The sequence below is a fragment of the Callithrix jacchus genome, chromosome 8 (assembly GCF_049354715.1).
Source record: "Callithrix jacchus isolate 240 chromosome 8, calJac240_pri, whole genome shotgun sequence".
Lineage (NCBI taxonomy): Eukaryota > Metazoa > Chordata > Mammalia > Primates > Cebidae > Callithrix > Callithrix jacchus.
Window position 1 is genome coordinate 87,052,270 of NC_133509.1, and position 16,679 is coordinate 87,068,948.

At 36.7% G+C, this 16,679-nt stretch overlaps 1 protein-coding gene across 32 annotated transcripts in view; it reads right to left on the bottom strand.

Annotated features, from left to right (window-relative positions):
- TXNDC16 (thioredoxin domain containing 16) overlaps positions 1-16,679 on the bottom strand; it is a 143,444-nt gene that overhangs the window by 95,017 nt on the left and 31,748 nt on the right. For 25 of the 32 annotated variants that reach the window (XM_035260529.3, XM_009006034.5, XM_035260526.3 and 22 more), the window contains 3 exons: positions 9,564-9,685; positions 4,930-5,020; positions 914-1,064 (listed from right to left, as the gene is read on the bottom strand). In XM_035260529.3, coding sequence (XP_035116420.3) covers positions 914-1,064; positions 4,930-5,020; positions 9,564-9,685 — 364 coding nt within the window. The remainder of the gene's footprint in view (positions 1-913; positions 1,065-4,929; positions 5,021-9,563; positions 9,686-16,679) is intronic. The other 7 variants (XM_078334929.1, XM_078334926.1, XM_078334928.1 and 4 more) reach the window with 1 other exon arrangement.

Consider the following 16,679-nt stretch of genomic DNA (forward strand, 5'->3'; position numbering starts at 1 on the left):
TCCTCAAAAGCCATCTACTGATGAAAAACACTTATCAAAGTTCCATAATCCCTGTAGTTTCACATCAGTTTCTTTTTCTTCTATTAAACCAAGATTAGACATCTCACTATAAAGTATTACATACAATATGACATGTCCATTAATGCATTCATTCCCCTATCTCTACATATCCACATGGGTACAAAGATAATAAGTGTGATGGTCATCTAAAGTTAATTTCTGCGTGAAAGGATTAAGTGACTTCTTAAACTTTTCCTTCATACTTTGCTGCAATGTTTGGATTACTTAAAATACATGTGCACCATTTTTACATTTTAAAAAAGACATACTGAATGAGAAGATCCACTGAAGATTTTACACATGCTCAGCACAATCCTTCAACCTTTCAGAGAGAAGTCTGCTGATCACCATCACCTAGTGTCTCTATAACATTCTTTCAGGCTAATGGTAAGAAAACTGCAGCATCAGAAATCCTATGGTTCTAATATCCACCAACTCTTAAAACAGTGATCAAAGCATTCATAAAAGAGGTCTTTTCTTAACCATGACGTGGTCTTTATGATCTGTGAATACTCACCAAAACCCAGAGTTCATTATTACTACCACAGAATAGTTTCACTTACACAATTCTATATTTGGGTTTCAATGCAATAATATGTAAAGGCATTAAAAAGTCATTTAATGGATAGTCTATCTTCTATTCTACCTTTAATAAGGAATTATTCCTAAGTCCCTCAAAATGAAAGAAAAACACTCAAAAAAGGGGAAAGATAACTAACTCATCCAAGTGAACATGCATCTGTAAGTCAAAACTTAATAAATTTTATGTATAAATGATCTACTATATTAAAATAAGACACATAGCTTTTGCAATTATACAGACAGTAGAAAACAAAAATATAAAGACACATACCAACAGAGGTGCCTTCATTCTCTTAATAAACAGGTGAATGTTCAGTGTAGTCAACGGCTGTTCCATTAGTGTTCTTCTACATTGCTGAGTCAAGTCCAAGACTAGTTTACAATGAAAAAAGTAGAGATGTGCATATTCCACATCCTCAGAGCTACAAATTAAAAATTAACTTAATGAAGTTCATTGTGTGATCCCTTTACCATTCAAAAAGATGTAACGATAAATTTTGTGTTAAGTCTCATGCTTTTGATTATTACTTTAGTAAAAGCCTGAAAGAGTATAGCATTCAAATTAAATAAACTTGGGCAAAAAAGAAGATACAGGATATTAAAGTAAATTAACCTTAATATCTGTACAAACCACATGAGTTGTATAAACAGTTTTTTTCCTGAACTTTTTAGCATGGTAGTTTCTAAATTATAATAGGTTACAGGCAGGCTTATAACCTTTTTTCCATAAAAGGCTGTCACCTTGCGGACAATGAGATTATCTTTAAATATAGTTGCCTTTCTAGAGCTATGCTAAATGAAGCTTTGTAACACAAATTTTCTATATTTAATTTAAACCCAAAGCTGTTTTGAATAAACTTCAGCCAAAACATTCTAAAATAGAAACCATGTGACAGTTTGTGGGAGTTTGTGAGTTTGTATCTGAAATCTTACAAAACTCAGCAAATATGGCTTATAATTTGAGCTTTGGCATTCCCTTCAGTATGAGAATTCAAAGATAAACTTATAGTGGAGATAAAGTTTGCCAAAATTAAAATAGCATTTTAGAAATATCCATATGGCATTAGTAGGGTTTGGCAAAATACTACAAAATTTTATTTTTAAAATGCTATTTCAATTCTTGAGACATATTTAAAGTGAGCTTACAAGGTTCACTGATTTCAAATTTAATTACAAAGTAATTTCTAATCAATTCAATGATTAAAGAAATAGTCACTCAAAGCTTTACTTAATCCCTATGCAAAACATGGGTTAGGCCCTATGCAAAACACAACAGATAAAGATAAATAAAACAATTACATCCTTGAAGGAGATATATTTAGCAAAACAATTAAAATGGACTTGGTAAGTGCTATAATATGTAAAAATACTATGAGGAACAAGGAAATATTTTCTTTCTGCTTCAAATTAGGAAGGAGAAGGAAGGAGGAGAAAAGGCAGTTTGTTGCAGAGCTTAAAAAACAAAAAGGAGAAAATGACCTCTCCAATTGGACGGGACAAATAAGCATTTCAAACAAAAGTTAAGATGCAATGAAAGCATATAACTTATTGAGGGGATTCCTGAACAGTCACATACTGCTGAAAGTAAAGTGGTGAGTGCAGAAGGTCCTAATAAGTAAGGCTGGACTTCACATTGCAGCCTTGAAACAAAAGAATAATGTTGGAAAATTATTTTATCAGGGATCATTTATTTGCTTGCCGATAACAGAAAACAAAAATAGTGAAACTTATTTGAAGTTTATAAGAAAATCTCACAGAATATAAGGAAAATTCAAATAATTGGATCAGAGAAGAGTCAGAAGATAAATGTAGAGAACTGAACAGCAAGAGTTCAGGAAACTTCACTTTGCCATTAACACTTTTCAGTTACCAATTCAGTAACTGAAGAGGTGGAAGACACCTTTCTGTTTTACTTATAAGTGGGCAAATCATTACTGTGAGCAAGAGAGCTACCATGTTGTATAATCCAGTTTTTCCAAGTCCAATCTAAGTTCCTGGGAGAGAGGATCTCTCATCTCTCTCATTTGCTCAAGTAAACCAATGGACTGGCTGGCCCTAGGTCGGGTGCCCACCTCTGATTTACTTGATTGTGATATGGATGGGGGCATGGATAATACCCTTCTTGGCCCATAGATTCTTTAGAAAGGGAATATACAGAGGTAGCAGAAAGTACTGGAGTCTATGGCATGCTATCTCTTTTATTACCTATAACAGGCACCTTTCTTTTTCTTTTCTTTCTTTTTTTTTTTGAGATGGAGGGTTTTTTTTTTGCTCTTGTTACCCAGGCTGGAGTGCAATGGCATGATCTCGGCTCACTGCAACCTCCGCCTCCTAGGTTCAGGCAATTCTCCTGCCTCAGCCTCCCGAGTAGCTGGGATTACAGGCACACACCACCATGCCCAGCTAATTTTTTGTATTTTTAGTAGAGACGGGGTTTCACCATGTTGACCAGGATGGTCTTGATCTCTTGACCTTGTGATCCACCCGCCTCGGCCTCCAAAAGTACTGGGATTACAGGCTTGAGCCACCGCGCCCCGCCAACTGGCACTTTTCTTAACTAACATATAACTTCACACACACTCAGATCGAATATGATACAGCAATTAATATACTAGCCTTAACTGATGTTATAATGCCAGAAACTAGAATAGCATCTATATCACATAGAAGGCATTCAATAAATATTTGCTGAATGAAAGAACTAACAAGTGAAATTCACTTAACTCCTATTAGGAGACAACCCAAATAGCCAACCACTTTATCCAGAAGTAACATCACAGCACCACTGTATTCAGAATCCATAATCTTTCCCTGTCACCTCAGGTCCAGAGATGACTCATCACCATCTTGTTATCCATGAAGAAATGATAATCCAAACTTCCCCAATACATCATATACTCATGAAAATGAAAAACAGCATAAGAAGCAAATGAAAAACAGGATAAGAAGATAACTGTGCATTTTTAAACTCCCATTTAAAAAACAGGAGAACAAAAAAATCTTACAGAACAATACCATGCTTTAGTCTCAGATTATATATACATATTCTGTGTGTCTGTGTATAAATAGACTATATATACACATATACTATATATATGTATATGTATAAACTTACTGAATAGGATGTGTAAGGTAAAGAATAGGACCTATACCTTGCCAATAAATAACCACCTCTTTATGTTTTAAGCATATCACCATTATTTGCAATTATTCATTAACTAAAAAATATAGAAGCTGTTAACACAAGAGAATACAAACAACTAACCCTCAGAGAAACTGTGGGGCTAGCATGCAATCACTGTGTATGGAGAATAACAAGGCTTCCCCCAATTCCAGAATGGGAAATCAGCAGTACAGACAAACAGTGAGCATGCATCCATTTTATTTAACTCATTAATGAGAGAACCAGCAGAATGAGACAGGTAAATAAGGAGAGAGACTAATGGAAAAAGGAATGCTGGTTACTGTCATGCAGTTCAATAACAACATAACTTCTCTTTGTAGAAACTTTTTTCTCTGCCTACTCTGCCTACTCCCATTCCCTCAAAAGTTATTACACCTTATCAGTTTGCTATACACTGGCCTCTACATGTAGAGCTGTAAAACATCTTGGCTTTAAACATTTGTGTGTGGTATATCATATAGCTGGTATTTCCTGAGAGGTCAGCAGGAGGGCTCATTAAAAACTCTTGGATGGCATTAAAAGGTCATACAATCACCGTTTTGCCCTGTTTTGGATTAATTTTCCTGAAGAATGTTTTGAAGTCAAAAAAAATAAAGAAAACTTTAACCCTAGGTAGCCAGCCAAAAAGAATGGAAAGTAGGCTTCTACCTAAAATTGTAAACTAGACAAGAAAAATAAACATTCAAACATTCTGTTCAAAAACTGTACTTCAATACATTTAAGATTATTACGACAAAGTAATTTATAAAAGTCTCACAAAGAATTTCTGAAGCTTCATTTTGAAAGCTGTTATATTTACCCCCTATTTGTTCACTGCAGGAGATACATTCCTAAGATATCCCACTTGGCCACTTGTATCTTGTGGCTTATCCATACTGCCTTCATTACCTTAGTCTAACATCACTTCTGTATTTTTTAAGACTGTAATACAGCAGACAACAGTAATAAAGAGGATTTCAGGCTTCATTTATATATTCACATCTGCTATGATTCCTTCATATAAGCCCATGCTCTGGGAATATAATGGAAATGCTAAGTAATGTGAAATAAGTGAACGAGGAAAAAAAAACTTTAAATTGTTTACATGTGCTTTTTATACATACCCAATACTTTCCAAAAGGGCAATTTCTGTGGTTAAGACAAATTGATATGTAGTCCCATACACAAAAGCAGCTTCCATGACTGCTCTGTGCTCTGAATAAGAGATGAAAGGAGTTGGGAGACAGAAAGAGTTAGTTTGTGTGACTCTACATAAACCTCTATTCTGAATATCATCCTACACTCTTTTACGTTCTACTATATTTAAAGAAAAATCCTTTGCAAATAAACTAGTTGGGAAAATGCAGGCAGTTAAAAGAAATTATAAAAAGTCTATTCTATTAAAGGTAAAAGAAGAACTCAGAGGGAACAGAAAATGAGCTTTTACTTGAGAATATAATATACAACAAACTTGTGGTAGTTTCTTTCTAGTAGTAGGGAAGAGAATATGAATCCACCATACAACTTTCATGTCAGGTTTTATTTGTGTATGTGTCTGTGTATATTAGTTCTGGGTTAGTTTTTTAAATCAAACTTATACTGAAAGAAAATAATTTTACAAGGCATATTAAGAAAAACAGCCATTCCCCCATCCTCTACTGCATTTCCAATTCCCAAGGAACAAGCACTTTCAACTCTATTTCTTCTTATTTCTTTTATTTCAATTCTTGTTTCTGTACACATATATATATACACACACACACATATACATACTTTACATATATACATATATATACATTTTATATATATGTATATATGTTTTATATATATACATTATATATGTATATACATACATTTTATATACATATATAATGCATTTATATATACGTGTATATATACATATATATACTTATGTACGTATATATGTATGTTTATATATATGTATATACACCTATATATGTATGTATATGTATATTTATATATACTTATGTATGTATATGTGTATATGTTTATACTTATGTATGTATATGTGTATATATAAATATACACATATACATACATGCATATATACATACATGTATATAATGTATATACTTATGTATGTATGTTATATAAACATATTATATAAAGTATTATATATTATACAAAGCATTATATAAACATACATATACATACACACATAAGTATATACATACATGTATATAATGTAGGTATATATACACACATACATATATATGTACATATCTATACATACATATTTAAGTATATATAAACATATATATGACATATGTGTATATAAGTATATATATTTCTATTCTGAACAGAATATTGTATATTCTATATACATACACTTATATAAGTATATATATATATATACTTTTATATATACGTGTATATAATATATGACATTAGTATTATCTGTTGCCTTTCTACTGTGGAAGATGATAAACCAGCTCTCTTTTCTGAAACTCAGCTCCACAAATGTAAACTCAACTCTCCCAACTCTCCCAATACAGTTCTAACTTTTATTAGATCAATATCCAGTATTTATTTTGTTGACTCAGTAAATACTATTTACAGATAAGTCACTTTCCCTTTTTGAGCAACTTCTTCACTATAGTTATAACTATCTTTTAAAAATTTTTGTTCAAGTTTTTCCTAATTTCTTCCTAAACTCTTCCAAACAATTGTCTAACTCTCTCAATACTTCAAATATATCAAGTATACTATCAAATCCATATTCTTGTAAACATTTCTGCAGAGCCTTCTGATTTACTCCAATATGGACTCTTGCTACTTGACCTGCTGCACAACTGCCATCCTGAGGATTCTCTTATTCCCTCTCTTGTGTTGGGTCCTTTTGCCAGTTATCCAATATCACCTTCTTTATTGCTCCCTTGTGCCCATTATCTAATGCCTTCCTGTGAGAGGACATATGGAATAGACAACTTTTGCAGCCCTGAACATCTGAAAATGTCTTAATTTTATTTTCACAACTAACTATAGTTGGCTGGGCACAGAATTCTAGGTTCAAGTCATTTCCCCTGAGAATTCTGAAAATATTGCTCCATTTCCTTACATTTCTAGTGCAGCAATTTAAGTTCAATGCCATTCTGATTCTTGATCCTTGAACTGCAAACTCTTCTTTCACCTCTGGAAGGTCTTAGAATAGTCTTTTTAACTAATATTCTAAAATTTCAAAATGGGATGTCTTAGTGCGTCTCTGTGGTCATCCACTATGCTGGGACTTGATGGGTCCTTTCCGTCTGGAAGCTCAAATCCTTTAGTTCCAGGAAATTTTCTGGAAGTATTTCTTTGATGATTCCTTCTTTTCATATTTTATTTCCCCCTTTCTCCTCACTGTCATTTCAAGACAATAATCTTCCCATTTCCCACATATTCCCCTAGCACTTGAATTTCATATCATCAGATTATTCCACTCACCACTCCACCTTGGGGTCACCTACCACCCTAGCCAGGATCACTCCCTGTCATTCATGAAGAATTCAGCCTTTGTCACACTGTCACTCTTTCTAATACTACTCCAGTCATAATCCTTGGGAATTTTATTATCCACATAGACAATCCTTTCAAAAACCTAGCGTCTCATGCCTTGGCCTTCTTTACTCCAGTCATCTTTCTTCAATCATATCTTAACCACTAACTCCACACCTTGTAGTTGCCAATTACTGCAATCCCCTCCATAATCTCCATATCTAGCCTCCTGTCCCACACAAACACATATCTCCAGCTCACTCTGTTTAGCACACAACTCTAACCCAGCAGGGACCTACAATCCATAGGTCTTCCCCCTCTGATCTTCTCTTTCCTCCTTAAATAGGAGGAAATTTCCTGGTCAATCTTTGTAATAATTCCCCTGCCCTATATTTTAGGTTCAAAAATACAATCCAGGTTAAGTCAGTGCTCTGCCTGTTCTATACTTAGAGCTGCAAAAGGAAACATAGCTGGGGAGAGTGGGAGGGAAGTCAAAACAAGGTAGTATCACCATGCTAATGGTATCACTTTAAATTGCTGATATTAACTATTATTGCTGCCTAACAACCACTCTTTATTTCCAGGCCTTGGAAATAACTCTCTCAACTCTTCTCTCAAACTGGCTGATGATTTTGTGTCTTTTTCATGGAGAACAAAGAACCAATTAAAAAACAAACCAAAAAAATTTTATAACTCTTAGCACCATATTTACCCACTTGGCTGAAGGGATATTTTCTCATCCCTCTGGTTACCACAGATGAAGCTTCTGTGCTCCCACCTAAGAACAACCCCTGCCCTTGTTGGCTAGATTCCATCCCCTTTTGCCTACTCGAAAACTTTACTCCAGCAGTTCTCCCCTTTTTCCTAGGTGAGGCATTTCCCCTTTTCTACTGGATCTTTCTCGTTAACATACAAATATGCTTTAAAAAAAATTCTTCTCCTAACCCCATATATTCTTCCAGCCAGTGCCCCATTTTTCTCCTACCCAATAGCAAAATTTCTCTAAGGAGTGTCTATATTAACAGTCTTCAATTGCTCTCTACCTGTTCTGTTTTATACCCCACCTATTAGGCATACAGAAACTGCTTGTCAGGGTCACCAGTAACTTCCACATTGCTAAGCATAATGGCCACTTGCCACTTCTGATCTTACTCAACCTTTCAGCATCATTTCACATAATTGTTCCTGCTTTCTTCCTTAAAACTCTACTTTTACCTTGCTTACTGGGCACTTCTACGACATTCATTCTGTCTCCTTCATTGGTTCCTCCTTACTGTACTGATCCATAAATGTTGAAGTATCTAACAGGTTCAGTCTTCTCTTTTCCATCTAGACTCACTCAGTGATCTCTTCTGGCCTCACAGCTTTATTTCTCACATTTACATTCCTAATCTGTACCCCCAACATAAAATGCAGTCTAGTAATATCCAACTACCATATTGATATCTCTACTTGAATATCTATTGGGTATTTCACAAGGATGATGTCAAAAAATGAATTCCAGGAGCTTCCTCTCCAGATTATCTATTCCCAGTCTTCTGAACTGCAGATGCTAGCAATTTCACCTTTCAAGTAGCTCAGGCCCAAATTCCAGAAACACTCTTGTCTCATTATTTCTCAATCTATATCCAATAGATCAGCAAACTCAGTTAGCTTTACTTTCCAAACACTGCTAAAATTCAAATTTGTTGCCACTCCATTGCCGTCACCCTGGTCCAAGCCAGCCAGCATCATCTCTTGCTTGATTTATTGCAATAACTTCCTGTTTTTCTCCCTTACTCTATCTTTGCTCCTTCCAGTCTAAGCTAGTCAACATTATATATTGAATACTGGAAACTACTATGCCAGGTACAGGAGGACTAAACGGAAATCAAAAAGAAATAGCTAACACTTTCAGAGCATCTACTATACTCCAGGAACCATTCTAATTATTCAAATGCATTTGATTCTCACAATAACATTAAGGTAGGCATAATTTATTTTCCCCATCTTAATCGCTAGGAAACTGAAGTTAAGTAACTTGTCCAAGGGCTCACTACTGATTACTGAGTTATCAGTATGGCAGGACGTCTAACCTAGAGAGTCCTTGTTCAACCTCCCTCTATATTATGCTGCCCATTTAAAGAAAAACAGCGTAATAGTAAAGATGTTTTAGATTTATTTTACATATTAAGAATGCAGTCAGAAAATACGCTATTTTAAGTATTTCAACATACATGAGTGCAGAGGCACAGCAAAGATTAAAGCAGAAGTTAAAGAATACCTGGTATCCCAATGGCTTTTACATATGAGAATACAATATTTGCTTTCCCTTTCAGAGCATTTTCTATGTTTTGAAGGTCTTCCAGGTTAGTAATATATTTCACTTCATTAAAAAGAAGAGCACTGAAATAAATACAGATATAATTAGTGGAAAAATCTGATATTTAGTTGCACCACACTTCTTTTAACAACCTAACCAAAGGAGAAACAGATTTCCATTGAACAAATTGTCAGCAGCAATAACGTAAGCATTTTAATAATACTAGATTAGAATCACTCTCCAGAACTTTACTCTGTCTCTGAGAACATCAACCAGGGAGAGTTGTGAGAAATGGTATTCTCTATGACAATGGTCTCAACAGATTAAAACTGCATTTGCTAACATCCTAGTCTGACCAAATAATCCCACACAGATCTCTCAGCCTTGAACACATTTAAACCCTTCACATACTTAAACAGCAGGCTTCTTTGCATGGCCTATAAGGTCCTACATGATCTAGACCTTATCTACCTCTCCAACCTCATTTTGTTCTCATGTTTACAACATTCTAGGCAAACCTCAGAGCCTCTGCACACATTTTTCTTTGCTGGAAGCTATTCCTTTTGCTCCATTTCATAAATATGATCTCAGATTAAACATCGTTGCCTCAGAGAAGTCTTCTCTGTTGGTCCCATGTAAGTAAGCCTATAGCATTTTCCTCTCATTTCACTAGTTGATTCCTTATAGTACTTATTATAATTTATAATTATCTATATATTTATTTTCTTGTTTATCCTCATTAAACCCTCATGCCCTTGAGGCAAAGATCTTGCATATTTTATCACTATATCTGTAAAAACTTGTAATAGTGCCTAGTGCACTGTAGATATTCAATAAATATTTGTTGAATGGATGAAAGAAAAAGAGGGCAGGAATTATTTACTCCCATTCTTTATTTGAAGAAATGGAAGTTCAAAACACTTAAAAGCTTACTCAAATATGCATTTATTGAACCAAGAAGCTAGAGACAGAATACAAAACAGGTGTTCTCAATCCTACTCCACTAATCTTTCCACTAGACCATAATTCTTCTGAATCATCCTTTCAATGTATAAATCAGACTGACTGATCTTATTTCTTCACCCAAAATTATCCCTTTTTAAAAGTTGTCTACCCCTGTATAAATTCTCTTTTCCTAACAACTCATTCCACTTAATCCCTATGTGCATAAGTGTACTTTTTTGATAGGCTAAACTTTAAAACTTTTTGAAAACGTTTTAAAATTTTCATGTTGCAGATCCACATACTTAAATAAACAAAGGTTCACTCAAATACTTCAAATAAATTAGTCAAACAAAGTTTCCTCTTAGAAAGTTTTTCCTAATACAGCAGTTCTCAAACTTTTTGGTCTCAGAAAACTTATATTCTTTAAAATTATTGTGTTCCTCAAGGAATTTTTGTTTATCTAAGTTATGTTTACCCATAGTTGCCAAAATAGAAATTAAAACAAAAATTTTAAAATATTTATTAACTCTTTTAAAAATAAACACCATTATATGTTAACATAAATACTTTCTTAAAAAAAACAACCAAAATTTCCAAAATCAAAGGAACACTTAGTGAGAAGAGTAGTATTGTTTTATATTTTTGCAAATATCTTTAACATCGGACTAAATAGAAGACAGCTGGATTTTCATTTCTGCTCCTGTATCCAATCTGTTGTGACATCACACATCATGTAGCCTCTAGAAACCCCATTCATGAGAGAAGGAAAATGAAAAGGTCAAATAATGCCTTATTTATTTTCTTGTTTATCCTCATTAAACCCTCATGCCCTTGAGGCAAAGATCTTGCATATTTTATTTATTTTCTTGTTTATTTCTTATTTCTTATTTATTTTATTACTATAAAAATATTTCCACTTAGTGGGCACCCTGAAAGCACTGCCCTAAATTACACTGGCTTAAATATTTACCCATTCATTACACATTTCTTTCATTTTTTAAAAGAAATATAAAACTTGATCTTCTATCATTCCCAGGGCTGTTTTGTTTTTATAAGAAATATGTACTGGGCAGTATTCATTATGTGCTAGGTATTTTCCAGTTTCCATTTAACCCTTCAACAATACTTGTGCAACATTATTACACACATAGGCAACAATCTGGAGACTAAGTAACCTGCTCCATATCATACTTCTAATTGCTGGTAGAGCATCTGACATCAAGGCCAGGTTTTTCTAAATTATATTACTGACCACTCATAAAAATGGGAAACCAGGTAGAAAGATAGCAACTAAAGAATAGCAATGGAGTCTCAGTGGCAAGCTGGGCTATTGGCTGCCTATACATTTTAGCTAGCCAGTCCAGAATCACCCTTCAGTTACTTCAAAATAGTTGAGAGGTACAATCTAGTAAGCTTAATTGGATTACCATGTAAATTCTAGGCTTGGAAATTACATTCACCTAGTCATGACTTTTATTGTTTTACTACCTCCGATCCATTTGCTTCAAAAATTAAGTCTGAGTGTATGACCCTCCCCAACCATTGTTTGCAATAACGACTGGCAAATATTTATTAGGTACTTACCACATGCCAGGCATAGTACTAAGCACTTTATAAGTAGTGGCAATTTATCAATTTGGGGAGATGTCAACTCCCTTTTGCTTTGTCCAGTTTTCTAGGTCTTCACAGTAGGCAGAGCCCAAGTGAAGGCTGATACTATCATAACCTTGCTTTTCCAGGCTCCCTGTTACAAAGCATGACTATCTGACAAAGAATCACTTGCCTGAGATTCTGAAGCAGGAGCAAGTGATACCAACAACAAGCAACAGTTAAGAATTATTTCAAGAAGCAGTGGCAGTAACAGCTGGCTTCAAAGGTAGCAATGACAAGTGTTAGTCACAGCCCCAGTGCAAGGGATGCAAGCTGCAGCATCCAATGCTCAGCAATAACGCAGCTGTCCTCCTCAAACTCATTCTGTGTCATAATTTTCACTGTAATGCAGAGCTGTCTAACCTTTGAGTCCAGTTCTCCAGCCCTTCTAGCAAGGTTGAGATTTCCTATATCCACTCCAAATCCTTTTCTGCTTAAGCCAGTCAGACCCAGATTCTAGGGCTTATAACTAAAAACCCTCAGCAATGCACTCTGTCTTGTTTAATTTTCATGGCAACCATCTGAAAACAGTACTATCATTAACCCCATTTTAAAGATAAGGTCATGGGGCTTAAAGAGGTTACCCTGTCTAATGTCCCAAAGCTCATCAAGTAGTCATTATCCATGACATAATAATAACCAAAACTAATGACATTCATAATTTAATGATCTCTATAATTTTTCCTAATGGCTTCCTCACTTTAATATATTCATTAATACGTTAATTTTCAGAATATGAAGATTCATTCCACAGCCTGTGCTCCTTTACTCCATTTCCAAAGAGGAGAAATGCTGACAAAACTGGGTTAAAGGAAAAGTCTCTCTTGAGATTTTCTTCCTCTGTTGATGGGGTAAACAGCCTGGAACTGCTCTAGCTACAGTTCTTCCTGTATAGGCCTTCCATTTCTTTGGCATGCTTTTCCTGAGATTTCCCTGCAATAACTCCTAGGTAGGTAAGATATTTGGCCAAGAATTGAGTGGGTGTTAGAAAGAAAAACAACAAAGGGTCTATCTGACCCTACTTCTAGAGCAGCAGGCTACTCAGTATTTCTTGAGATAGAGACAATTTTTGTATTACATTTCTGTCATCATTTGAATTCTCAGAACCCAATAAAAACCAAAATATAAATGTTTTAGCATACCAAAATCCCCAGAAAAAAAAAAAGACAAAGAGAGAAAGAAATTACTTTTATCCAAATTAATAACCATATACTATGACTGGGCAGATTCCCATACAAAAAGAAATATCCCAAAGTCTTTTATGAAGTATTTTCTAAATTAACACAGATTAAAAACAAACCAACAGGTAGAAGCCACCTCTTAAAAATACAATAATGGGGAGGAGGACTCAAGATGGCGCTGTGAGGACAACCCAGGATTGAAGCTCTCGCTGGACGCACGGAGAGGGTGAGTCGGGGAAGCATTTCCAGATGGATCTTAGTTGCCCACAGACGGGGAAATTCCCAGGTATAAAAGAGACGCGGGACGCCAGGCAGAGGTCACCGCTGGCGTAGCCGGCAGCCGGTGCGGCTCCGGCCCGCACCGGAGCGCAGAGGCGCTCCATACAAAAGCGCACTGTTACGGGTGCCCTGTTGAACCGGCAAACTAAGACCCGAGAGGGCTGAACTTGAGACTGAACGGGTCTTGAACTGTGACCCAGCCCAGGAAATCCCAGGGATTTAGCGTTTGGGGGAGCGCAGTGCGACAAACAAAACGGCGATTCCTAACGCTCCCGGTGAATAGGTTTTTTTTCAAAGCGCAGCTCCGCAGGGGAGGGGCATCAGCCAGGCAATCAGCCCCTACTGAGGTACACGCCCATTGCTGACGCAGCCTGCCGCTGCCGAGGCAACCCGGTACAACAGAGAGACTCCACTGCAGGGCGTAGCCCGAGGCAACAGGGCGGAGACCACAGCAGAAGGGCGGAGCCTGCAGGAAAAGGGCGAACCTCACACCAGCAGGGCGGAGCCTCGACAGGCAAAAAGTGACTAGACTGCCTCCTAGCTGGGCAGGACAGTGAGGCGGACACTCACAAGGAAAGCCCCAACCCCCCCCAGACAGAACATCTGAGGAAAAAAAAGGGGTTTTCTTACGAGTTAGGTTGCAGCAGAACTAAACATAGCAGCCTAGCAGCCCTGAATGAACAACAGAGCTCACAGCTCAGCACTTGAGCTCCTACAGACTGTCTCCTCAAGCAACTCCCTGACCCCTCTATATCCATAGGACTGACATTCGGGAGACATCATCCTGGGACAAAGATAGCAGAAAAAGAAACTGGTAGCATCCCTCGCTGTTCTGCAGCCGCTACAGGTGCACCCCAGACAAGCAGGGCCTGGAGTGGACCTCAGCGGTCGTACAGCGAAGGGGCTAGACTGGTAGAAGGAAAACCAAGTAACAGAAATACTCCATCATCAACAATCTGGGTGTCCACTCAGAGATCCAATCAAAAAGTCAGTAACTACACAGACGACAGGTGGATAAATCCACAAAGATGGGAAGAAACCAGCACAAAAAGGAGGAAAACACCCGAAACCAGAACAACTCGCCACCTAGAAAGGACCAAAACTCCTCACCAACAAGGGAACAAAGCTGGACGGAGAATGACTGTGACGAAATGACGGAATTAGACTTCAGAAGGTGGATAATGAGAAACTTTTGTGAGCTAAAAGAACATGTTTTAAATCAACGTAAAAAAACTAAGAACCTTGAAAAAAGATTTGAAAAAAGATTTGAGGAAATGATAACAAGAATGGATACCTGAGAGAGGAATATGAATGAATTAAAGGAGCTGAAAAACACAATACGAGAACTTCGCGAAACATGCACAAGTTTCAATAGCCGAATTGACCAAGCAGAAGAAAGAATATCAGAAGTCGAGGATCAACTCAATGAAATAAAACAAGAAACCAAGATCAGAGAAAAAAGCGCAAAAAGGAATGAACAAAGTCTCCAAGAAATGTGGGACTATGTGAAGAGACCTAACCTACGTTTGATAGGCGTACCAGAATGTGATGAAGAGAATGAATCCAAGCTGGAAAATACTCTGCAGGACATTATCCAGGAAAATTTCCCCCACCTAGCAAGACAGGCCAACACTCAAATGCAGGAAATACAGAGAACACCACAGAGATATTCCGCAAGAAGAGCAACCCCAAGGCACATAATCGTCAGATTCAACAAGGTTGAAATAAAGGAGAAAATACTAAGGGAAGCCAGAGAGAAACGTTGGGTCACCCACAAAGGGAAGCCCATCAGACTCACAGCAGATCTCTCGGCAGAAACTCTACAAGCCAGAAGAGAGTGGGGGCCAATATTCAACATCCTTAAAGAAAAGAACTTTCAACCCAGAATATCATATCCAGCCAAACTGAGCTTCAGAAGTGAAGGAAAAATAAAATCCTTTGCGAACAAGCAAGCACTCAGAGATTTTGTCACCACCAGCCCTGCTTTACAAGAGCTCCTGAAAGAGGCACTACACATAGAAAGGAACAACCAGTACCAGCCATTCCAAAATCACACTAAATGCTAAAGAGCATCAACGTAATGAAGAATCTACAACAACTAACGGGCAAAACAGCCAGCTAGCATCAAAATGGCAGTGTCAAACTCACACATAACAATATTAACCCTAAATGTAAATGGACTAAATGCACCAATCAAAAGACACAGACTGGCAAATTGGATAAAAAGCCAAAACCCAGCAGTGTGCTGTATCCAGGAAACCCATCTCACATGCAAGGATACACAAAGGCTCAAAATAAAGGGATGGAGGAAGATTTACCAAGCAAATGGAGAGCAAAAACAAGCAGGAGTTGCAATCCTCATCTCTGATAAAATAGACTTTAAAGCAACAAAGATCAAAAGAGACAAAGAAGGCCATTACATAATGGTAAAAGGATCGATACAACAAGAAGAGCTAACGATCCTAAACATATATGGACCCAATACAGGAGCACCCAGATACATAAGGCAAGTTCTTAATGACTTACAAAGAGACTTAGACTCCCACACAATAATAGTGGGAGACTTTAACACTCCACTGTCAATATTAGACAGATCAACCAGACAGAAAATCAACAAGGATATCCAGGGCTTGAACTCAGACCTGGAGCAAGCAAACCTGATAGACATTTACAGAACTCTCCACCCCAAATCCACAGAATATACATTCTTCTCAGCACCACATCATACCTACTCTAAAATTGACCACATAATTGGAAGTAAAGCACTGCTCAGCAAATGCAAAACAACTGAAATCATAACAAACAGCCTCTCAGACCATAGTGCAATCAAGTTAGAACTCAGAATTCAGAAACCAACCCAGAACCGCACAGCTTCATGGAAACTGAACAACTGGCTCCTGAATGTTGACTGGATAAACAACGAAATGAAGGCAGAAATAAAGAATTCTTCGAAACCAATGAGAATGAAGACACAACATGCCAGAATCTCTGGGACACATTTAAAGCAGTCTCTAGAGGAAAG